The 23,826-nt window shown below is 39.0% G+C and overlaps 4 protein-coding genes across 5 annotated transcripts; 2 read left to right on the top strand and 2 right to left on the bottom strand.

Annotated features, from left to right (window-relative positions):
• Window positions 1-7,769: 7,769 nt before the first annotated feature.
• Window positions 7,770-10,397, top strand: LOC133725505 (exocyst complex component EXO70A1-like). The gene has a single exon (XM_062152783.1). The coding sequence runs from the start codon at window positions 7,982-7,984 to the stop codon at window positions 9,881-9,883; it is 1,902 nt and encodes a 633-aa protein (XP_062008767.1). The 5' UTR covers window positions 7,770-7,981; the 3' UTR covers window positions 9,884-10,397.
• A 5,147-nt stretch (window positions 10,398-15,544) lies between these two features.
• On the bottom strand, window positions 15,545-17,439 carry LOC133741655 (uncharacterized). Of its 2 annotated transcripts, XM_062169434.1 has the most exons (3): window positions 16,649-17,439; window positions 15,798-16,576; window positions 15,545-15,629 (listed from the first exon to the last, which is right to left on the bottom strand). In XM_062169434.1, exons 1-2 carry the CDS (start codon window positions 17,119-17,121, stop codon window positions 16,402-16,404), a joined length of 648 nt encoding a protein of 215 aa, XP_062025418.1. In that variant the 5' UTR covers window positions 17,122-17,439; the 3' UTR covers window positions 15,545-15,629; window positions 15,798-16,401. The 2 variants fall into 2 exon arrangements, with proteins under 2 accessions (XP_062025418.1, XP_062025417.1); XM_062169433.1 differs by having other exon boundaries at window positions 15,798-17,439.
• Window positions 15,694-16,272, bottom strand: LOC133730721 (uncharacterized). The gene has a single exon (XM_062158262.1). It carries the CDS (start codon window positions 16,270-16,272, stop codon window positions 15,694-15,696), a length of 579 nt encoding a protein of 192 aa, XP_062014246.1.
• A 1,669-nt stretch (window positions 17,440-19,108) lies between the features above and the next one.
• Window positions 19,109-22,535, top strand: LOC133730715 (uncharacterized). Its single transcript, XM_062158256.1, has 6 exons — window positions 19,109-19,117; window positions 19,210-20,179; window positions 20,262-20,399; window positions 20,536-21,326; window positions 21,811-22,050; window positions 22,527-22,535. Exons 1-6 carry the CDS (start codon window positions 19,109-19,111, stop codon window positions 22,533-22,535), a joined length of 2,157 nt encoding a protein of 718 aa, XP_062014240.1.
• Window positions 22,536-23,826: the final 1,291 nt, after the last annotated feature.

Here is a 23,826-nt window from a genome sequence, read left to right as displayed (position 1 = left end):
GGTTTTTCCATTTTATTTGAATTGATAGAGGTTGCCCTTTGGAGTGTATGATATATAAATATAGGTTTATAAGAGTAACTAAGTTTGACCTAGTTGATCGAATTCGAAACGAGAACCAAATTGGCTGGATTTTCTACAACCACCATAAAATATTACAATCTCTCCATCGAGCGGTTGGTTTCTCCGAATTCATTTTCCACTTCATGATTGCTTTAGAATGAACCTCAACAGTTTAAATGCAATGTATAAGTCATACAACTTTAGAAGGAAAATTGGTATAGGGCAATGTGTTTGTAATTAATTTTTTTTTTATCTTATGTCCACGCACATCCATCGATGGAATATTTACAAACGTGATGTGAAAAAATAAGCAGGTTTAGCGGTCGTCATGCCATCAGTCAACTAAGAAAACATATAAGTGACTACGGTTGACCAATTCGATCGGGTTCGAAAATATGGTGAAATTGGCTAAATTTTTTACCACACTCATAATTTATTGTAATAATCTTATCCAACGGTTTGGTTTTTTCATTTTCTTTGAATTGATAGAGGTTGCCCTTTGGAGTGAATGATATATAAATATAGGTTTATAAGAGTAACTAAGTTTGACCTAGTTGATCGAATTCGAAACGAGAACCAAATTGGCTGGATTTTCTACAACCACCATAAAACATTACAATCTCTCCATCGAGCGGTTGGTTTCTCCGAATTCATTTTCCACTTCATGGTTGCTTTAGAATGAACCTCAACAATTTAAATGCAATGTATAAGTCATACAACTTTAGAAGGACAATTGGTATAGGCCAATGTGTTTGTAATTAATTTTTTTTTTTTTTTTTTATCTTATGTCCACGCACATCCATCGATGGAATATTTACAAACGTGATGTGAAAAAATAAGCACGTTTCGCGGTCGTCATGCCATCGGTCAACTAAGAAAACATATAAGTGACTACGGTTGACCAATTCGATCGGGTTCGAAAATATGGTGAAATTGGCTAAATTTTTTACCACACGCATAATTTATTGTAATAATCTTATCCAACGGTTTGGTTTTACCATTTTTTTTGAATTGATAGAGGTTGCCATTTGGAGTGTATGATATATAAATATAGGTTTATAAGAGTAACTAAGTTTGACCTAGTTGATCGAATTCGAAACGAGAACCAAATTGGCTGGATTTTCTACAACCACCATAAAACATTACAATCTCTCCATCGAGCGGTTGGTTTCTCCGAATTCATTTTCCACTTCATGGTTGCTTTAGAATGAACCTCAACAATTTAAATGCAATGTATAAGTCATACAACTTTAGAAGGAAAATTGGTATAGGCCAATGTGTTTGTAATTAATTTTTTTTTTTTATCTTATGTCCACGCACATCCATCGATGGAATATTTACAAACGTGATGTGAAAAAATAAGCACGTTTCGCGGTTGTCACGCCATCGGTCAACCAAGAAAACATATAAGTGACTACGGTTGACCAATCCGATCGGGTTCAAAACTATGGTGAAATTGACTAAATTTTTAACCACACGCACAATTTATTGTAATAATCACATCCAACGATCGGTTTTCCCATTTTCTTTGAATTTATAGAGGTTACTATCTGGAGTGTATGTATGATATATAAATATAGATTTATAAAAAAAAATATGTAAAATACTGAAATTATATATATGTTTTTAGAATGATATAGAAAAGCCCGGCCCGGCCCGAAAAAAGGTGGGCTACCCGGCCCGGCCCAAAAAAGCCCGCAAGGCCCGCCTTATAAGGATGGGCTTGGATATTATGATTTATAATGAAGCCCGACCCGACACTATTTAAAAATGTAATTAGGCCCAGCCCGTTGACGAGGCCTACTTAGAGAGAGAGAGAGAGAGAGAATGGAAGAGAGAGAAGTCATAGGAGACTTTGCTGGAGTCCCATCACGGGTAGCCGGATTCCGGTTACCTGCCGCCTCTCACCGGAGGTCTCTGAAAACCTCGCCGGAGGTCCCCAAAGAGGTATTCAGAGATCTCATAGGTCCCCTGAAAAGTTTATTGCCCTCAAATAGACCTGTATTGCCCCCCAGTAGACGTTTATTGCCCCCCATAATAAAAATTTTGGTTGCCGGAATGGGAACTAATTTCCCTAAAATTAGACAAATAAAACTTTGATTAAAGAAAAAAAAACGAGGAGATTACATAAATTCAAAACATTTATTGCCCCCCAATAATTTTTTTGTTTGTTTGTTTTTCTTTCTTTTTGGGCCTTCTGCCCCCATTACAAAAAAAAAAATAGAAAAAGAAAAGAAAAGAAAGACCAGGCCTGGAATTCGACTCCGGCCAAAATTGTTTTAGCGGGTCGGGCCCACCTATAAATGTTTGGCAATCTCCTCATCTTCAGCGAACGCTGTTTTGAGCTCCTCCATGAGCTGCTTTATCTCGAGGTGCTGCTTGTTCAGGTCGAAAGGGTTCAATCCCTGCACCTCTTTCACCGCTTCTTCCAATTGATCGAGATTAGAGTGACCTAACGCCCACTGCAACATCGAATCGAGCGAGGAGAAGCCTTCGTCGGCATCGGCAGGGGAATCGTCTCAATTGATTGGGATCGGAGTGACCCAACGCTCACTGCAACATCGAATTGAGCGAGGAGAAGCCTCTGTCGGAGTCGACAACAGATTCGAACAGAAGCCTCCAGTGGCCGCAACGACGCGTTTGTCTTCAAAATAGAAACTGGACAAGTATGGCGAGGAGTCTGTGATGGTCCGGATATGATTTTGTTCAGGTTTGAGACCTGAGTCCAAGAAGAAGACAGCTCGAGCTCGGAAACTGCAGTCCATGAGTGTCGCCGGAGCTAACAAGGACGGCAAGAGAGAGAGAAGAAGAAGTCGTGATTCTGCAGAGAGAGAGAGAGAGATTGAGTGGCATAATAGTAGTTGTTTAATTAGGTTGAGGAGAGAATAGTCATTTTAGTTTAAATTGGGTTAGTAGAAATAAAAATCTGTTGCTGGGGCAAGTGAGATAATTTTGGCCAATTTTAGTGCTTTGGATCAAGAACTCTTTATCAATTGCATAATTTAGAAATAGGCGAGAAATTATGCAAACCTCTATGTTTGATATTTTACCTTCTAATTTTTCTTGAAATTTTAAATATGCTCTTTTTGTTAAACCTAAAGCCCCAATACCTTCTCCCCCCAGCGAGTCAGTCATACTCGAACTAATCAACAACTTCTTTAAGCCTTGCGAACATAAGCGTAACTGTTAATAGTGATTGTTAAAGTCTGAATGTTATATATCGTATTAGATGTCACATCCTATTCATGTTGCCTATCGCGCTCAGAGCTAGCCTTGAGGCAGCTGGTGGACCTCGGGAACTCTGAGTTCTAGTATATATATTTTAGACAATATATATGAACTTTGCGCATTAGGCAAATGTGGTATGTGTTAGTGTAGTGGTAATAAGGCCTTTTGTGGTACCCACGAAAAGACAATTCTTAGGTTTACTCCTGGGATGAATGAGCATATTCACCATCTATTGCGATTAATGCATTTTAACTTTGTAATTTTCTAATCCAACCATTCATGTTGCATAACATCATACAAAGATTAGCTCTGTAAAAAATCAATCAAATTGAAGACCTTTTAGTTATTCATTTCTATGAAGTATATGGACAGTTCATCATAATAGTAGTAAGTGTTGTTTTTTTTTATTTTTCAATCACACGATGTCCTCAAAGGCTTCCTAGGCCCAGAGACTAATCTGTGCTCGGGGGATCTTGTTAGAACGCTTCCTCTCCCCTGGCCACCAAGAATATATTGGGATTTAACTCCAATAAGCGTCGGCGAGATTCGAACCCGGGTGTTGTTAGAACCATTCATTTGTTTGATTCAATTAGATAATTAAACGATTTCTGATTCGATTGATTTTTTATAGTAATTATCTTTAAATGCTAATCTAACACACGGACAGTTGGATGATAAATTTATTAAGTAAAAGTATATTAATCGACAATAGAGGTGAATATACTCGTTCACCCAATGGGTGAACCCAAGAGTTATCCCCCATGTAATTGGGGTTCAAATTCCATTATTTCAAATCTCAATTCATTTTTCTTCTTTTGTTTTGCATGTTTTAGTAAAATAAATTTTATATATTTCTTTTTATTGTGTTATTATTTTTTATAGTCATTAAATTTAACAAAAAAGAAAGATTTTGTACAGCTATTTAAGAAAAGAATTCTTCAAATTTTATGTAATTAAGGTAACATTTTAATTGTTTGCCTCAGACCTCTACAATCTCCGGACTGGCCATGCACACGCTATACACGTCATTTCACTGAGCTCCAAATTCACAAAATTGGGTTGTTCATTGAACCCTAAATTATTCAATGTATCGATCATCTTTATGTCCAATTTTAAGAAATTGGAGGTGCATATAGAAATTTGATTATTGCAAATTTTAACAATGGATTATTATTTATTTTGCAAACCAAAGAATCAAATCTGGTGCGGCCATATTTCCACCAAGATGATAGTTCACTTTAGAAGTACTTCGCTATCATTTGCACTCTTAGTTTGCTGCTTAATTGTCTCCCCATGCCACTATCTGATTATCTATAATCACACACCTTTAATATATAGTTGATTGATTTCAACTTTGTCGACCTAGGTAGCTAGCTCTCTTTATCATTGTGAATTGCTTAATTAGCTGAAATGAATCTGCGGACAGAAAGCAGTGGAACCTCAAAGCATGCCTCCCCTCTGGAGACATACATGGAGCAATGAATGAACACACAGCCCTGAAACACTCGTGCAACTATGAGAAATAGTTCTAGATTGTTCTTGTAGCCTCCAGGCTTTAGCTCTAGCCATCAGCCATGCACCTACCAATACCATACCTTTTTTTGTTAAGAGATTCAAAGGATTTCACTCCTATCCTCATGGTGACCTTACCAATACCATACTGCTTAACTAGACTAATTTCAAAAGACAAGGAATATGTTTTAATATTATTTTTGATATAAATTATTACGGCTTAATTAATTAAAATACTAATTCATTGCTGTTAAGATTAATATGTGTGTACGTGCAAGCATGCATGCACGTGAATGTCGGCCTAAGTTGGCAGTAGATTAGTTGACTTCATTAATTTCGATCATCGGTTTGATTCTTGATTAGTTTAGTTTTTGGTTTTGTATGTGGCCAATAACGCAAAACATGACGATCACATATTAAGTTTAATTCTAATAGTGTATTTATTAGCTACAGATAAATCTAGGCCAGCCCAGCAAACCATGCTCGTCCTTCGCTGGCACATTATATATATATAGAAGCATCGGTATGAATCGTACATCCACAGGTTTCTAGCTAGAATAATAATTAGGGAATAGTTTTGGCTAAGTTTTTAGTTTTCTTTGAACAAATGGGGTATATATGTAGACACTTTCATTGAAGAACTTGACACAGTTCAAAATTGGTAGAAATTAAGTTACAAACAACCTCTAGCTAGCTAAAACAGCATCAGCTTCACCGGCGGCCGGGGCTCACCCTTAAGTCCGGCGGTATGTATGCAAGGCAAACAGAGTGCCTGTGAATACTATGCATAACTCGAGGGAGGGTGCAACGTAGAGTACGAATTATCCATTATTAGACCATATTCACCGAGCGAGCGAATCTCGAATCCGGATCAAGGGCTTTACGATGTGCAGAGACTATGGATGGAGAAGAAAAGCGCCTCTGGTTGAAAGAATAGGGACAGGGGATGAGAAGATCGCAAAGACTGCAAAGACTTTGTAGTATTCAAGGACGACTAACACGTAGAAACCAAGAGTACGTTGGGAGTTTTAGTTAAAAATAAGACCCAAGAACCTTGTTATACATGCATAACAGTCGATTGTAATACAAGTTCCGATCAGTCCGGCCGAAATAAGGGCTTGCATCTATGGATGACAAAGGGCCAGGGTGATCTAGAGACGGGGCCGGAATTTTTTTTTTTTTTTTTGATCTGAGACGGGGCCGGATTACAATACCTCATTCCAGAATAGTGCATGCATATAATTATTCAATCTAGGTACGTATTAGACTTGCTTAATTTGGATGCAGTGATTTCGTTAACATTATAAAGATTAATTCGAGTTAAATCTGTTGCAATATGTCTTACGGAGAATAGAATAAGCTCTTGAAGAAATCAACAAATCTTGGGTTCCAAATAGTCTACAAGTACTTGGAAAAAAGATTCCTTACACCTTACTCTGCAATTTAATTCTCAAAGAAAAAAAAATCCGCTTAATTTTCAATATTCCCATTTGTTATTTTTCATTTCATGATAGTCCTACTAATTGTAAATCCTTCATTGCACGTATTATTCTGGAATCGCTATCATCTTATTGAACTGGTGCAGTGCATATATAATTAGGAAGGAAATGTTTAATTGCCGCTGGGACCCTTACACGACCGTTGTTGATCCCTTTGAATTCTGGTTTTACTAGGGGTTTGAAATTCATACAAGGCATGTTTTTATTTGTGGTAACCTCAAAAGTAGACAAAACGACGAGGACTCGCCGTCAAGATTGTAAAGAGGGTAAATATTGATTCATAACTCGTTTCAAAACTTTGAATGAATGGTCAACATTCAAACTTTCAAGTTTCTTTAAGATTCATTTATTAATCCTTCACTCTTTCTTGTCTTAGGTTTAAGTAACGTCCTATCATGACCTTGTCGTGTTGCCATTACCAAACTCAAAGAGCCAACCTACCATTATTTCATGACTTCTCACTACAAAACTCTTAATTTTTCCATCGTCTATAAATGCTCATCTCTAATCTCTAATAAAGAATTAAAGACCTTAGAAGAAAAACTTTGTTTGATGATTTGTATATATGTTGAATATTAATGAAAATTAACTAAATTTTAAGATACTCTTTTAACCATTAATTTAAAAAATCTTATTGAGTCATTCAGATAATTATTAAAGAGAATTTAATTATTTAATTTTAGAGAATAAACTATTGAACCCGATAAATACTTATTCAGAGAACTATGTGGTGAGAGTACTATTGTTAAGTTAATACATTTATGTAGACCTTCCCTTTGGTGTTAAGAATTGTAAAAAAATATCGGCTTTTTGGGTATATGCGGCTGAGAGTCGGCTAAAACTCATAATATTAGAAAAATTATTGTCTCCCAATCATTGTAGAAACATTGTCAATGGTTCTGTAATTAGTCGTATACTCTTTTAGAAAATTACAAACATGACAAGTCTATCGCCTGACATGTATATGCTAACTTATCTAAAAAACTGTAGCTAATTCATAACTAGCAATAAGAACAACTTTTGTGCACTATTTGATACAAAATGACATTTCAGAGTCTGATTCTTCTGTATATTTAGAATATTGTTGATATTTCACACGTCGGAAGTGTGATTATAAATTTATTAAAAAAAAACACACACACACAAAACCGAAATATTTTAGGTTATTTTTGTTGTCATCCAAAAAGTAATTTAAAGATTTAACCATCCATGGAGGATGTTGGGACATGCAGGTGTAAAAATAAGCAGGTTCAGAAGTTTCCCATGAGATTGGATACTACTACAGCAGTCCAAGTAGGATTCACTTCACTTGAGTGAAGTCAAGTGTTGTTTTAACCGTACATATCTCATCTCCGCCGGATTGGAGTTTGACTAGAAAATCAACTCCCCCCCCCCCCATTTCCATGTACTCTCCAATTCTTCACATTTCTACAGTCCTTCTCAAACCCCCTCTATAATCCCCCCCCCCTCCCTCAATCCCTCACCCAACAAAAAAAAATTAAAACTCACCCAAAAAAAAATAAAAATAAAAATAAAAATTAGACCCTAAGCGCTGCCTTTGAAGACCAATCTTATTTCCTCATATTTGAGGTTCTCTATCATTATCACCACCACCACCACCACCACCACCACCACTACTGCAACACCCCCAAAAAGTCAAGCTTAGCTTACCTCAGCCTCCGATGGAAGCCTCACCGCCGTCCTCGCCGCCGGAGCTCGACGCGGCGGAGAGGATCATTCTCCGCTGGGACTCCACCGCATCTGAGGAGGCCCGGGAGCGCATGATTTTCGAAGGTCACCGCGACGAAGTCGATCGCTACTTGCAGGCAGTCGATGAAATCCAACGCTCCATGTCCGCCGCCTCCCTCGCCGCTGCTTCCGAGGACGAGCAGGCCAAGCTCAACTCCGCTATCCAGATCGCCATGGCTAGGCTTGAAGACGAGTTCCGTAACATCCTCCTCAACCACACCTCCCCCATCGAGCCCGACTCCCTCACCTCCACCGGGGCCGATCCCGGCTCCTCCTCCTCCAGCCACCACTTCTCCGCCGATCACGGCAACGACCACAGCGCCGAATTCGAGGTCGACGACTTCCCCGCCGACGACGACGGCGGCTCCACTCCCAAGTCCGCCGCCGCCGCCGATGAGCTCCTCAGCCGCGGCGATTCGTCGAACACCTCGAGCTACAGGTCCACCAGTAGCATCCGGGAGCTCGATCTCATCCCCTCCGATGCGGTGATCGACCTCCGCAACATCGCCGAGCGGATGATCGCCGCCGGCTACTTGAGGGAGTGCATCCAGGTCTACGGCAGCGTCAGGAAATCGGCGGTGGATTCGAGCTTCCGGCGGCTAGGGATTGAGAAGCTCAGCATTGGCGACGTCCAGAGGCTTCAGTGGGAGGAGCTCGAGGCCAAGATCCGACGGTGGATACGCGCCGCCAAGGCCTGCATCAGGATCGTCTTTGCCAGCGAGAAGAAGCTCTGCGAGCAAATCTTCCAGGGCATCGGCACCGCCATCGACGACGCCTGCTTCATGGAGACCGTCAAGGGCCCGGCGATTCAGCTCTTCAACTTCGCCGAGGCCATCAGCATCAGCCGCCGCTCGCCGGAGAAGCTCTTCAAGATTCTCGACTTACATGACGCTTTGCTTGACTTGATTCCCGATATTGACTCTGTTTTCGAATCCAAGTCGTCCGAGTCCATTAGGATTCAGGCGGCCGAGATCTTATCGAGACTGGCGGAGGCGGCGAGGGGGATTCTGTCGGAGTTTGAAAACGCCGTGCTTCGTGAGCCGTCGAGGGTTCCGGTACCGGGTGGTACAATTCACCCCTTGACTCGGTATGTGATGAATTATATAGCTTTGATTTCTGATTATAAGCAGACTTTGAATGAGCTTATCGTGTCGAAACCATCCACCGGGTCGCGGTACTCCGGTGACCCCACCACGCCGGATATGGAGTTTGCTGAATTGGAGGGGAAGACCCCCTTGGCTTTGCATTTGATTTGGATTATTGTGATTTTGCAATTTAATTTGGATGGCAAGTCTAAGCACTATAAGGATGCTTCCATAGCTCATTTGTTTATGATGAACAATGTTCATTATATTGTTCAGAAGATTAAAGGGTCCCCCGAACTTAGGGAAATGATCGGGGATGATTACTTGAGGAAGATGACAGGGAAGTTCCGGCAGGCAGCCACTAGTTATCAGAGAGCTACTTGGGTGAAGGTGTTGTATTGTTTGCGAGATGAGGGGTTACATGTGAGTGGAAGTTTCTCTTCTGGGGTTTCAAAGAGTGCTTTGAGAGAGAGGTTCAAGTCTTTTAATGCCATCTTTGAGGAGGTTCATAGGACTCAAGCTACTTGGTTGGTACCTGATTCCCAGCTTAGGGAGGAGCTGCGAATATCTATCTCGGAGAAGTTGATCCCTGCTTATAGGTCCTTTCTTGGCCGGTTCAGGAGCCATATAGAGAGTGGGAAGCATCCAGAAAACTACATCAAGTATTCGGTCGAGGATTTGGAAACTGCTGTCCTGGATTTCTTTGAAGGATACTCTGTGTCCCAGCACTTGAGGAGGAGATCTAATTGATGATAATGTGATTAGTTGAAGTAAGTTTTGCAAGTTTAGAAGCTTAGGATACATTCTTTGAATTTTTTGTGGAGTGTTCGGGTGATGCGGTGCTGGTCAATCTGATATCTGGGCTTCATTGAGCTTTCCATTTACATTAAAAGTCATATGTAGTTCAATATTGTGTTGATTTGGAGGAACTCACATTCTTTGTGAAGATCTCAGTTGTAGCTCTCTACAGTGGCCAAGAATCCAAGCCCGAATGCTTCTGCGCTGTAAGCATGCCATTTATTATTACTACCACGTCTTAGATTTTGTTTCCTTTTGTTCATATTGGAATCCTGGTTTGTGTGTGCTCTTTGTTTCACTCTTTTAATATTAAGAAGCAGTTTCTTGTAATAGCTCCAGGTGACTTGTATACTGTTGTCACAATTTTTAGCCTTCGATGAGGCAAATTTGAAAATGGAATCTTGGATAACTCTTGACTATAATGGCAATGTCCAACACACCCCTTAATTCAGGTGTGATTTCTAGACCTTGTTGTTGCTTTTTCTGGCCATGGTGAGATGCTTTTATGGAAAATTGCTTATAATTTTAGCAAGTACATGTAGAATAAATGTCAATGAAGTTCATTCAAAGTTGTTTATACTTCTCAGCAACTACTATACATATCACTGCCCCCGCCCACGCCACATTCGCTTTAAGAAGTACTGGACATCTGGACTGCCTATGCATAGTTTGTCAGTCAAGATTTCTACCAGAAGAGTGCATTTACATTAGTTTCACCTAGAAAAATTCATGCATTAAATATGCATCTTACTCTGTGCATTCATCAGTCCTTTGGAAATGGTCCATTTCAAGATGCTCATGCCGTCTCGTTTCCAGATTTCTTGATGTGAAATGAAATCTTTATATTTGTGGTTATTATTTTCTTCTTCTTTCTTTGATCAGAGGGGAAGGAGAATCCGAACTTTTGACCTCTACCAATATGTCTCATTGTCTCAACTTAACATGTGAAATGAAATCTTTATATTTGTGGTTATTATTTTCTTCTTCTTTCTTTGATCAGAGGGGAAGGAGAATCCGAACTTTTGACCTCTACCAATATGTCTCAACGTAACATGTGAAATTAAATCTTTATATTTGTGGTTATTATTTTCTTCTTCTTTCTTTGATCAGAGGGGAAGGAGAATCCGAACTTTTGACCTCTACCAATATGTCTCAACGTAACATGTGAAATTAAATCTTTATATTTGTGGTTATTATTTTCTTCTTCTTTCTTTGATCAGAGGGGAAGGAGAATCCGAACTTTTGACCTCTACCAATGTGTCTCAACTTAACTACTCAAATAGTAGTTGGCTGAATATTTATGTAAGTGCAAGCAATATGTTGATGTAATAAAGGATCCGAGTACGTGTAAGGATAGATGTATGCATGAGCTTATATCAAAATGGAAAAGTCTTGCAATAAATTAGTTGTAATTGGAAATAAGGTTCATTATGGTAAATAGGGATTAATGTTTGTACAGTGATTTTTTTTTTAAAAATCTTGTTTTGTCCAAGCAAATCTACTAATCTAGTTCAAATAAGTTAATGAAATGTCAGTTTTTGAGCTTTTCTGTCGTAGTTCTATATATGATGAAGTTCGTCATATTCTTGGCTTAATTAGTGTATAATTTGATTTTATAATGGGATTCTCACTGGTGCCCAGACTACACCTTTGATGAGTACGCATTTTCAACCATTAACGTTACAGTAAAGAATCTCCAGCTCCTCATGTTTAAGCTCCTGACATCTTCATGTCCCCACATATGAATGTACACATCTGATGTCTCTAAACTTGACTTTAGACTCGTATGAAAATAATACTTATCTAATCCTTTTGTTTAACTCAATCATTAACTAAACCATGAGAAAAGAATTTGAGATGTTGTTAGTTTCTTCCAATATTTCATATTATCTGATAAAAATCAATAGAAAATGAGAGTAATTTTTGACAACAGGTTGTACATTATTGATCCATCTCTTTAATGGCAAAAACAGAATTATTGTCATAGTTGCTCATAGTCATGTTATATGTATGTGAACTGAGTAATCATGCAAAGAAAGCCTCATATTCTCAAATGAAGTGTTATGATCAAAACCACATAATGGAATAGTAGCTAGAATTGCGACAATAAAAAGAGTTTTTCACACATGACAATACAATTAAAACCTATATATCATTCTAGAAAATTTATTTCCCTTCAAATTCCATGAAGAATTTCCACTCTCATCCAAGATATTATTCACCTAGCTGATTCTTTTCAACACGTAACTTTTGGTATGTCTTTCGTGAAGCAAATATGGTTGCTATTTCCTTTACAAATTTAGGCAAGTCATATTCGCAAAATCGTATTCAGTTTACTAATTATCTTCCTTCTATAATGCCTTTGGTTGTTTTTGATGCTATGATGTAAAAGATCACTAGAGGATCTTCTCTTTAATGTATTTTCTTTTCTTAGAAAAGAAAAAATTAATTTTCCCAGAACTTAATTACAATTTTATCACAATAAAAAAGAAAAAAATAATTTTTGCATCCTTCACTACTTGTAACTTGTAAGCATCTCCAATGGCCTTTTCTTTTGGTTTGGGTCAAATTTGAATTTGACATATGACATGGCAAATTTGACATAACAACATTTTGACATCCTTTAAGCTCCAATGGCTATGTCAAATTTGAATATTACTTTAATATATAAAATTCTATTTATGTTGTTTTTCCTTTTTTTTGTTTCTTGTAAATCAATTGAGATGCAATTGAGATTATGAGACATTTGAGATATGGGAATACATATAATCGAAACATAAACAGCTTTTGAACATAAACATCAAGTGCACCGCTGGAAACCAACGAACTGATCCAAACAAAAAAATCTAGAAGGCTTTCATGACCTCCATACAGACTCATGCTGCATATTACAAGACCAAGTAGTCTGCACAAGTCCTCTTTCAATTAAAGAAGAAGTCTGCACAAGTCCCCTTTCATTTAAAGAGAAGTCTGCACAAGTCCCCTTTCATTTAAAGAGAAGTCTGCACAAGTCCCCTTTCATTTAAAGAGAAGTCTGCACAAGTCCTCATCAATTTAAAGAAGAAGTCTGCACAAGTCCACATCAACTTTATTAGCCACATGTAGTTTATAGTCTATTCTGTCTTCACCAAGCTCAGCAGCATTGAATGTCTTACCACAATGCAACATGACAGCAAATTGAACTGTAACTTAACTGATAGTGGTTCATCTCTTCTGGATGCTTAAGGAATAAATCCTTAATTCCCAACAACGCGTCTACATAAAGAGATCAAACTTAGAATGTTAGAATCATTCGTAGATACAATAGAAGAAAAATGTGGCAGATATACTTCCTAAAGACAAAAGTATTGGAAAGAAGGTAACTTATTCAAATTGAACACATTCAATACAAAATGAATGTGCAGAATAATATTACTTTAAAATATAGCAGACAAATTTTGGCCAAATAATTGCAAATGAATGAAGGTTGGTATGAACCATATTTGGGGCTATATTTGTCCCTTTCACAGTTAATTGGGTATCACAAGAGTGTGTTAGTGGTCTACTGCTGGATGAAATGGCAACTTTGCAACAGAAGTCAAATAAGAAATCATGCTTTCTTTATTCCTTCTGTACTGCGTGATTGTTTGGATGATGCATAATGGGCATCCATATTCCTTACTAAACAATTTTCTCACTAACAACAAACAGACACACATGCTTTCCCACATTCCATCACCCAAAACCGTGACTTTATCAACTCTAGCTAGCCACATTAACAAGTAAAACAAATATGCATTGTTCTATATCGCTATTGTTCCAGAATCAGCGACCCTAATTGTCATATTAATCAGTCAAATCAAGAAAATATTAACCCAAAAGCCAAACCACAATTTCTAATGGTCATGAGATCATGTGAATGGTGTTTGTGCGTATGTGTCCCAATATCACTTGCAAAGAGCTTGTGTCTGAACTAACAGACAACCAACTAAAGCTATCTCTTTCTTTGAAGAAAACAAAATGTACTGATTGTAGTAGTAGTGGAGCCAACTACAACTATCCATTTAATAATCAACGTGTATTGAAGAAGCAAAATGAATGAAATACCAAAAAGATATCATATAGAAAGAAACCCCAACCTTTTGCTTCCTTAGCCTTTCATTTTCCTCCTCCAGACGTGAAACTTTGTTCTCCAGTTCATTTGTATAAGCCTGTTGCAACTCTCTCTTTTCAGATAAAAGTAACAAAAGAAAAGCACAGGTGGAATCTAAGATCAACAATAAAAGAATAAAAACTAGACCTGTTTCCTTGCACGTGAACGAGCAGCAGATTCCCGGTTCTTTATCATTCTCTTCTGCCATCTTAACCACCAGAATTAGGCATATACGGGTGTTAATCATATGCATTAAATTTGTTTTACCCTTTCTTTGGCTGCTGAAAAGAAAACTCAATTGAAACTTATGCTGTATAATGAACTTAAACATATTAGAATTTCAAGTAAGCAAAACAGAAAAGGTTGGGAATTAACAAAAGTATGTGGCATGGCATGAGCTGATGGAGATACTTAAAATACACTGCCAAGTACCACCTCAGATATGTATATCACACAGGTATCTGGAGTAAATAAACTAGATATGTAAAGACACTGAAACAACCTCCCAACCCACCTAGCTTATATAAGGTTCTCCCTGTCCTGGATAAAGGACTAATTGCTTTAGAACAAGCTACACACAGACACACATGTATACAAGAACCAACCCTCTAAGGGAAATAACTTATTACCATTCAGTCTTAACAAAAACAAAATAAACATTCTTTTATCTCTCTGAGCTCATGAGTTGGAAAACTCACGTTGGTTATCTCTATGAGACATGAAGACTTGTCCTTGAAAACATGTTCCTTCATACAAACTAAAAAATCATATAGCAACCAGCAGCATCTACTAATGACATCAAACTTGTACTGAAAGTAAATAGCCACAGAGAAAGCAACACAATCTGCAGTTTCAGAACACACATGTATTCTTTTATTACCATTAAGTTAATAAACTGCATTTCATCAACTTTCTGTTCCATTTTGCATACAGCTTAAGCAATATAAACCTATTTAATGCACAACAACTATTGAATCCATTTTGCACACAGAGAAAGTAAAAGAAACATGCTTTAAATCACATCGGACTGTCGTTTCCATTTTGCTCACAGACAAAGCAATAGAAACTGATTTAATGCACAACCAAACAGCTTTATTTTCCATTTTTCTAACAGAGAAAGCTGAAACCTATTTAATGCACAACAACAAACTGTTCCATTTTATGAACAGAGAAAACAATCAAAAGGCTTCCATATCTCTTAAGTACATTTCATTTACATTTGGTAGCTAACTCTATTAACTCTTTTGCATTTATTAACACAAGTAGCATTTATCAGTCTGCACAACAGAAAACAACACAAAATCTAAAAAATCAAAACAGAAAAATGCATTTAACTCATCTGCATAATTCCTGCCGTAATATATGGGAAGGAAAGCCAGAACACAAATCTCATTTCACATTTTAAACAACTCAATTTCTCACAACCAAACAACTGGAAATGAAAGCAAGTTGAGTAATTTCTCACCTAATCAGACTGTTAACAACCAGCTGCTCACAACAAAATGAAGGAACGCAGTTTCACCATAAATTGTTTGACTTCGCCTCTCACTCCACTGCCTCAATTATCTATGCCAATATAAAAGTAAATGAGTCATTCTCAGAGTCAAGTACAAAATATACAAATAGACCACTATGTCATTATATCTTGAAAACAAGCTCCAACATAAATATCATTATATCTGTAACCACCAAACACAAAGTGCCCCAAAACTACCAGAAACAATATGTACTTACTGATATTAGCCAAGTGATGTTGCCACAAGTGCTCAACTAGATCTGCTTGGAGCATAGTATGTGTTCCCCTGTCACGAATTCGCAAATGATTGCTGATAAACTCCTCAAACTCTATTGTGTGATTATGTGAAACAAGAAAATCATCAATTTCCATATCTGGTTCAGCATATTGCCTTGCAAGAGTTTCAAGATCATCGTGTGCAATACGCTCAACTCGTTCATCTTCAATAATCATGTTGTGCATTATAACACATGCTTTCATGATCTTTTGAAGTGTTTCACGATCCCAACAACGAGCCGGTCCACGAACAATTGCAAAACGTGCTTGCAGCACTCCAAATGCTTGTTCTACATCTTTCCGACATCCCTCTTGAGCTTTTGCAAAATTCTTTGCTTTCTCTCCTTGTGGACATGGAATGGTTTTGACAAAAGTAGCCCACGAAGGATATATGTCATCGGCTAGATAATATCCCATTGTGTATTCATGATCATTGATCTTATAAGTGACTGGAGGGGCTCGACCTTCACGGAGGTCAGCAAATAAAGGCGAATGCTTTAAGACATTAATATCATTATAAGAACCTGGTAATCCAAAAAAAGAATGTCATATCCAAAGATCGTGTGAAGTAACAGCTTCAAGAATCAATGAAGGTTCACGATGATCTCCACGAGAAAACATACCTTTCCATGCAACCGGACAATTCTTCCACTTCCAGTGCATACAATCGATACTGCCAAGCATTCCAGGAAATCCACGACTCTCACCAATCAATAGCAATCTGGAAATATCATCAGAAGTTGGCTTTCTTAAGTATTCAGCTCCAAATACAGAGATAACAGCTTGGACAAACCTTTTCATAGCTTCAATTGCAGTGCTTTCACCGATTCTAAGATAGTCATCCACAGCATCTGCCCCAATTCCATACGCAAGCATCCTCATTGCAGCGGTAACTTTTTGTAGAGATGATAGCCCAAGACGTCCTGCTGAGTCCCTTTTTTGAACAAAATATGAGTCATGAGCTTCTACTGCAGCTAGAATTCGAAGAAAAAGAGCTCGATGCATCCGAAACCTTCTCCGAAATACACCTTCTTCATGAACATGATTTTCTACAAAATAATCTTTGAACAGTGTTTCGTGGCCTTGCAGTCGTTGTCTATTTTTATATATGCGACCAGGAATTGAGCCCCGACGTCTTCTTCTCCCCTTCTCTTGTAGAGCTTCAATCTGTAGATTCATCAAGTCTTCGTCTGATGATGAATTGGCAAGATCCCAAAATTTCTCATCTGCACCATCTGAAGATGAAGCTGAATTCTCTTGATCCATGATCCTAAGAAGAGAAAAGAATCTTGAGAAGAGGAAGATTGAAGCTTGAAGTTCTGGGTGATTTTTTAATGGAAGCTTGAAGTTCTGGTGAGAGGAGAGGAAGAAAGCCGTGAAAAGGAAAGAGAGTGTGAGAGAGAGTGAGAGAAAGAAACAATAAAAAATTAAAAGACAGCTTCAATGGTTTCTGTCATTTTTGACAGAGGAGAGGCGGATGTCAAATCCACGTGTAAAAAGCACATCTGTTGGAGAATGGTTTGGTCGGTCAAAAATACCCGTTGGGTGTCCAGATGGCAAAAGACCCATCTGTTGGAGATGGTCTTAAAGTGCACAATTTAAGAACCAAATAACCAACTACACAAGGACAGAAGTAGAAATGTTATAGATACAAGATTCTGAACATATATGTATGTTTCTCTGGCATATGCATGATCTCTGCTCCATATATTCGAGGATCTTATCCTCTTCCTCATCACCACTTGTTAATGTCTCTAGCTTCTGGTGCGATACGGACATCCTTAGAACTTAGAAGGCAGTAGAGATGGTTTTATGAGGGTCAAACAAAGTTGTATCGTCTCTGTCAAACTCTTCGTTTGCATCTCCAGAGTAAGCAGAAGAGATATAAAAGAGTGGCAGTTAAATGTCCAACTTTAGCACTGAAGAGGACATGCGTCGTATCTGGGGAGGGGGTACTTGCACTCTTGCCAGTGGTATCTTTTGTCTCTCTGAATGGAAGCCTGACTTCAAGCCAGGGGATGTCATGCCCCAAACTCATGCACAGGTTTGGATTCAAATTTCGGGTTTGAGCCAAGACTATTGGCATCCTCACCTCCTTATGGAGATTGCCCGGGGTGTGGGTACTCCTCTACAACTTGACCGGGCGACAAAGGAACGTCAATTTGGTTACTATGCTCGTGTCTTAGTTGATGTGGATCTGGCTACTGATCTCCCTTCTTCGATTATGGTTGAACGTGAGAACTTTTGTTTTCCAGTGGGGATTTGGTATGAAAATCTGCCAGATAAGTGTTCAAATTGCGGGGTCATTGGTCACTCCGTGGGCCGCTGCAGACATTTGCAAAAGCAGGAGCCTAAGACTCGCTCCCAGCATGACAAGAATAATCAAAAAGTTGTGCGTCAAGAGTATAGAGCGGTTTCGCGTTCTTCCAATGAAGAAGTAAAGCGTAATGTGGTCACTTCTGATATTAGGCATGATATGCAAATGGTCTATGCTTCTCCACCAAATATGACCAATGAAATTGTTACAAAGGATCAACATGCTGCTCCAACTCTGACAATTGATGACGACTCTCCTAGGGTCTAATCTTCTGAAAGGGAATTGGTAGAAATTGCTCAGTTTGCACAAACCGTTATTGAAGAGGCGGCTTTGGATGAAATGGAGACTATTGCCCAGCGAGTAATAGAGGAGCCATTGGAAGCAAATATTGAAGTTGCTAATGCAAGGAAGGATGACTTGAGCTCCTCGGAAACGACTGAACAAGTTCTTGAGGAGCATTTTTCTCTGGAAAATGCAGCAGGTGAGTTGACCAAAGGGAAAACTAGTGGCCATGACTTAACTGAGGAAGACCAATGCACAACTGGTATTGATGGAACCCCTCCTAGGGGGCAATTTGAAATGCAAGCAGTGAATTCTATGATGGGGGGTGATACAGGCCTTAAGAATATGACCCTTGTTCTTTCTAAAGGGCAGAAAAAGAGACTCCGCAAACAGCAAAGAGAGGAAAAGCAGCCAGAAGAGGGCACTGTGGATCGTTACCCCGCAAGAAATAGGGGTCTTCCTCATAAGCTTAATTTATGAAGATTATTTTTTGGAATATTCGGGGATTAGCTAATGCTCCTACAAGAACTGCTCTTCGTAGTTTGATTAGAAAGCACTCCCCTGATTTCCTTTGTTTATCGGAACCAATGACATCTTTGACACGTATTCCTGATTCTTTTTGGAGATCCATTGGTATGCAATTGGTCGGTGTCAATGATAGAGGTCAGTTATTTCCTAATATTTGAGTTTTTCATTCAACAAACATCCCCTCTCCTACTATGATATCTTCTTCTAGTCAACATATGTTTGTGCAGTTTTCTGTTGGTGGTATTGCTCATGGTCTGATATTTGTCTATGCGGCAACAACTAGTGTGGCACGTCGTCCTTTATGGTCTGCAATTGAGCAAATAAAGACAAGCTTCTCGGGTCCTTTGCTATTAGTTGGTGATTTCAATGCGATTTTAGGAGCCCATGAAAAGACGGGTGGTAGACTACCTACTCGTGTTTCTTGTGATGACTTTCAGCATATGGTGGATGTGTGTCATTTGACACAAATTGATCTTAAAGGGTCACCGTTTACATGGACAAATGGTCGAGGAGTTAGCTCACATATTGAAATGTTGTTGGGCAGGTGCTTTTGTTCTATTCCATGGTTAGACTATTGGCCGATGACTAGTTGTTCCACTTTGGTTCGGCACTCTTCTGATCATAATCCTCTCTTGATTTCATTCACCAAATACATTGCACAAGGTCCAATTCCATTCCGTTTTCAGAAGCTTTGGTTGGGGCACTCAGATTTTCTTAAAATTGTTCAAGTAGCATGGCAATCTTTTGTGGTATGTGGTTGTCCTATGTTTATTCTACAAAGGAAGCTTAAGCTTTTAAAACCTATTCTGAAGGAGTGGAATGTTAATGTCTTCGGTAATGTTCATACTGCTGTGGATAGTGCACGCGCTGCTCTTGAAAAAATTCAACTAGCCATATCTCTTGATGGGTTTACTGAAGTGCGTCGTGTTGAGGAGCTTTTAGCCCAGGATGCTTTATCACATGCTTTATTGGTTCAGGAAAAATTCTGGGCGGAGAAGGCAAGGGTGAGATGGGCTAGGGAAGGTGACAGAAATACTGGCTATTTCCATACTTTGGCAAAAATTCGGAGAGCACGCTCCTCTATCACTTCTCTTCGCATTGGGAATGACTTGGTGGATGATGTTAATATTTTGCGTGATCATGTTGTTCAGCATTTTACAAGTGCCTTTTCAGATGATGGAAATATTGCTGATACAGGTTTGGTTGAAAATATTATTCCTTCACTGGTTTCAGATTCAGAAAATGGCTCTTTAATTACTTGCTATTCCTTCTGCTGAAGATGTCAAAAATGTTGTATTTTCCATGAATGCTGATAGTGCCCCAGGTCCGGATGGTTATTCTGGTCACTTTTTTCAGGCTTGTTGGGATGTAGTTGGGTTGGATGTGGTCCGTGCTGTTAGATCTTTCTTTCAGTCAGGTTATATACTGCCTAATCTAAATTCCAGCTTTGTGGCGCTTATTCCAAAGGTTCAAAGAAGCTGATGTTATCACTCAATTTCGGCCCATTGCTATGGCTAATTTTTCTTTTAAAATTATTACTCGCATACTGGCAGACCGTCTTGCTCCTATTGCTTCCAGGATTATATTGCCGAATCAATTTGCTTTTTTGAAAGGAAGACAAATCTCTGATTGCATTTTTCTGATTTCTGAGTGTGTTAACTTGTTGGATAATAAATGTCGTGGCGGGAATGTTGCCATTAAGTTTGATGTAGCAAAGGCCTTTGATACTCTGAATTGGGACTTCCTTCGAAGGGTTCTTAATGCTTTTGGTTTTCATGCAACTTTTGTGGAATGGATTAGTTCTATATTGGCTTCAGCTCGGCTCTCTATCTTATTTAATGGCTCTCCAGTGGGATTTTTTAGTTGTAGCCGTGGAGTTCGACAAGGTGATCCACTGTCTCCTCTTCTTTTTTGCCTTGCTGAAGAGGTTCTTAGCCGTGGTATCTTGCGTTTGGTTGATATGGGGCATGTCCAAGCTATATCCTCTCCTCGTGCTGTGAAAGTCCATTCTCATGTTTTATTTGCTGATGATATAATGGTTTTTTGTAAGGGAGATAAAAGAAGCCTACTAAATCTTATGGCTTTCTTTGAGGAGTACGGACTCAACTCGGGTCAATTGGTGAACAAAACCAAGTCTCATGTTTATTTGGGGAAGTCAGCTCTTCATCGTCGTACTCTAATATATTCTTGGTTGGGTGTTTCAGTGGGTAAATTGCCTTTCATGTACCTTGGTGTGCCAATTTTTGTTGGCCGTCCAAAGCGAATTTACTTCCAAGTCTTGGCTGATCGAATTCGTAATGCTATGTCTAATTGGAGAGGGCATTCTCTTTCCATGGCAGGACGGGTAACTCTGGTCAATTCTGTGGTGGTTAGTATGCTTTCCCATAGTTTCACAATTTATGCTTGGCCAAGGACTGTATTGCAACAAGTTCGAAATTGGATGAGGAATTTTATTTGGACCGGCAATGTGTCTTCTAGAGCCTATTATCCAGTCTCTTGGAAAAAGTGTTGTGCTCCATTGAAGGAGGGTGGTCTTGGAGTTCGTAATATTATGGCTCTTAATAAGGCTTTCCTCCTAAAAAAAAATTTGGGATTTCTTAACTAAGTCTACACCAGCGGCTGCTTTTTTTCCTGCTCGATTTCTTCAACGTTCAGGTCAGCCATGTTCTTACTATAAAAAATCATCTATTTGGCCTGGCATGCGACCCTTGTTTATGGATATTTTCTACAACTCTAAATGGTTAGTGGGCAATGGTCGATCAATTGATTTTTGGCATGGTAATTGGCTTAATGGTTCAGTTGTTGATAGATTGGGTATTGTGCATCAGCTTGGCAAATTATTATGTGCCAAAGTTTCTGATTTCATCAGAGATGGCTCTTGGTATTGCTCTACAAATTTGATTGCTGATCTTTCTGCACTTTGGTCAGAAATTTCAGCTGTTAGACTTCCTTATTCAGACATGGAGGATAAGCTGGTGTGGTTGGATTCTTCTGATGGGAGTTTATCTTTATCTATAGCCTATGAGTTCAAGAGGAGTAAACAGGCAATTGTTCTTTGGGATAGATGGGTTTGGCGTCAATGCTTTCGTCCTCGAAACTCTGTTACTTTATGGAAATTTCTTCATGGTAAGCTTTTAACAGATGATCTCTTACTTCAGCGAGGCTTTTCTTTTGCTTCTATGTGCTCTCTCTGTCATGCATCTGCTGAGACGGCCCACCACCTTTTTTTTGAGTGCTCTTTCTCTATGAAGGTATGGTCTGCAGTTTTATCTTGGTTTAAAGTCAGTATTCATTTCCTGGATATATATGATTTCTTCTCTTACCCACTGCAACATGGTTTTGGTACTCAATTGCAATTGCTATGGTGAGGAATGATGGGAGCTGGCTTCTACTCTCTTTGGGAGGCTAGAAATTCTATCCGTTTTGATGCGCGTCGCTTAACTACTGATTATTTGATTCGCTCTATCAAGCAGCAAATTCGAGAGGTTGATTATTGGGGTTTAGGAATTATGCGTAACTCAGTAGATGAGCTTTGTATTTTCAGTGCTCTTAGAATCAGCGGTAGAGCCTCAAGATCTCATCAAATTCATGAGGTAAATTGGCATGCTCCTTGTGCTTTTCAATTAAAGGTTAATACAGATGGTGCTGCTCGTGGGACGCCAGGACTCGCGGGCTATGGAGGTATTTTTCGTGATCACTTGGGTAATTGTATGGGTTGTTTTGCTGGTTCCTTGGGTATTGCTACTGCCCTAGAAGCAGAGCTTCAAGCCATTATTCATGCAGTTTCAATAGCATCAGGAAAAGGATGGACTTCTCTCTGGATTGAGTGTGATTCAGCGGTAGCAATTCACTTTCTTGCCAATAAAAATTACTTAGTCCCTTGGCGTCTAAGTGTTGATTGGGTCAATTGTTGTATCATTCTCTCCTCTATGCAGATTCAGTTTTCACATATTTATCGAGAAGGGAATCAAGTGGCTGATTGCTTAGCTAACTATGGGGTGGATCATGAGGGGCATTATTGGTGGGACTCTTGCCCTCCTTGTGCATCAGCTGCCTTTGTTCACAATCTGCAAGGGTTACCGAATTTCCGTATTAGCTAATTTTGAAGTGCTTGATAGATTTCATGCAACGGTGGTTTCTGCTACATGATTGCTCTATTCATTAGTTTGTAACTATTTTAGCTCAGTGCTCACTTTGAGTACTTTATTTCATTTTGTTTTCAGAGAGGTTTTGGTTCTTGTCCCCCTCTCTCTTCTTGTGTTTTCTTTTCCTTGTTTAAATAAAATAAAATAGAGGGATGGGCGGTGGGTTCCCGGTTGCGATGGCCCCCTTTCTTTCGGGATTGTGGGTGGGTGCCAGTCACCCCAAATCGGCTGTCGCAGAGGAACTAATATCGCCTAATCCTCTATTTAATTTAAAAAAAAAAAATGTCCAAAAAGAAATTTTGCCAAAAAAAAGAAGCCAGTTTTCAAATAAACTATTGGAAGTTGCCGATCGAACATTTTAAAAGATGATGGAACTGTAAATGAGAGGATGAAGTATGATGAATCATGGAAGCCGGGGTTTTACCTGGTTGATTCTGGGATGGTGCCTAAAGAGTGAGACATAGGAAAGAGAAAGATAGAACTTGCCAGAAGACAAGGATGGCCCATGCATTCTGCTACTGCTCATTGTAGGTACGATAAACCCTAAACGGCTCGTTGTAAACATCATTTGATTGAATTGGTAGTGTGTGTGTGCGCGCGCGCGACTCTGCAAGCCTGCAACTACAAAGCTGGGAACTATCAAACATCAAGCTACTGTGTACAGAACTTTTGGTGAGGCTTATCGTTTAGGTTCCCATT

This window comes from Rosa rugosa, chromosome 1 (genome assembly GCF_958449725.1).
Source record: "Rosa rugosa chromosome 1, drRosRugo1.1, whole genome shotgun sequence".
NCBI lineage: Eukaryota > Viridiplantae > Streptophyta > Magnoliopsida > Rosales > Rosaceae > Rosa > Rosa rugosa.
The sequence above is the reverse complement of the archived record's forward strand: the minus strand, read 5'-3'. Positions and strand labels throughout refer to the sequence as shown.

What these genes read in the sequence shown, in the direction of transcription:
- LOC133725505 (XM_062152783.1), top strand. Translation starts at nt 7,982, where the DNA reads ATGGAAGCCTCACCGCCGTCCTCGCCGCCGGAGCTCGACGCGGCGGAG.
- LOC133730715 (XM_062158256.1), top strand. An exon ending in TAGATCTTTCTTTCAGTCAG is followed by an intron (nt 20,400 to 20,535) that starts GTTATATACTGC and finishes GCATACTGGCAG; the next exon opens with ACCGTCTTGCTCCTATTGCT. An exon ending in CTCTTTCCATGGCAGGACGG is followed by an intron (nt 21,327 to 21,810) that starts GTAACTCTGGTC and finishes ATTGTGCATCAG; the next exon opens with CTTGGCAAATTATTATGTGC.
- LOC133741655 (XM_062169433.1), bottom strand. Translation starts at nt 17,121, where the DNA reads ATGGATCAAGAGAATTCAGCTTCATCTTCAGATGGTGCAGATGAGAAA.
- LOC133730721 (XM_062158262.1), bottom strand. Translation starts at nt 16,272, where the DNA reads ATGGGATATTATCTAGCCGATGACATATATCCTTCGTGGGCTACTTTT.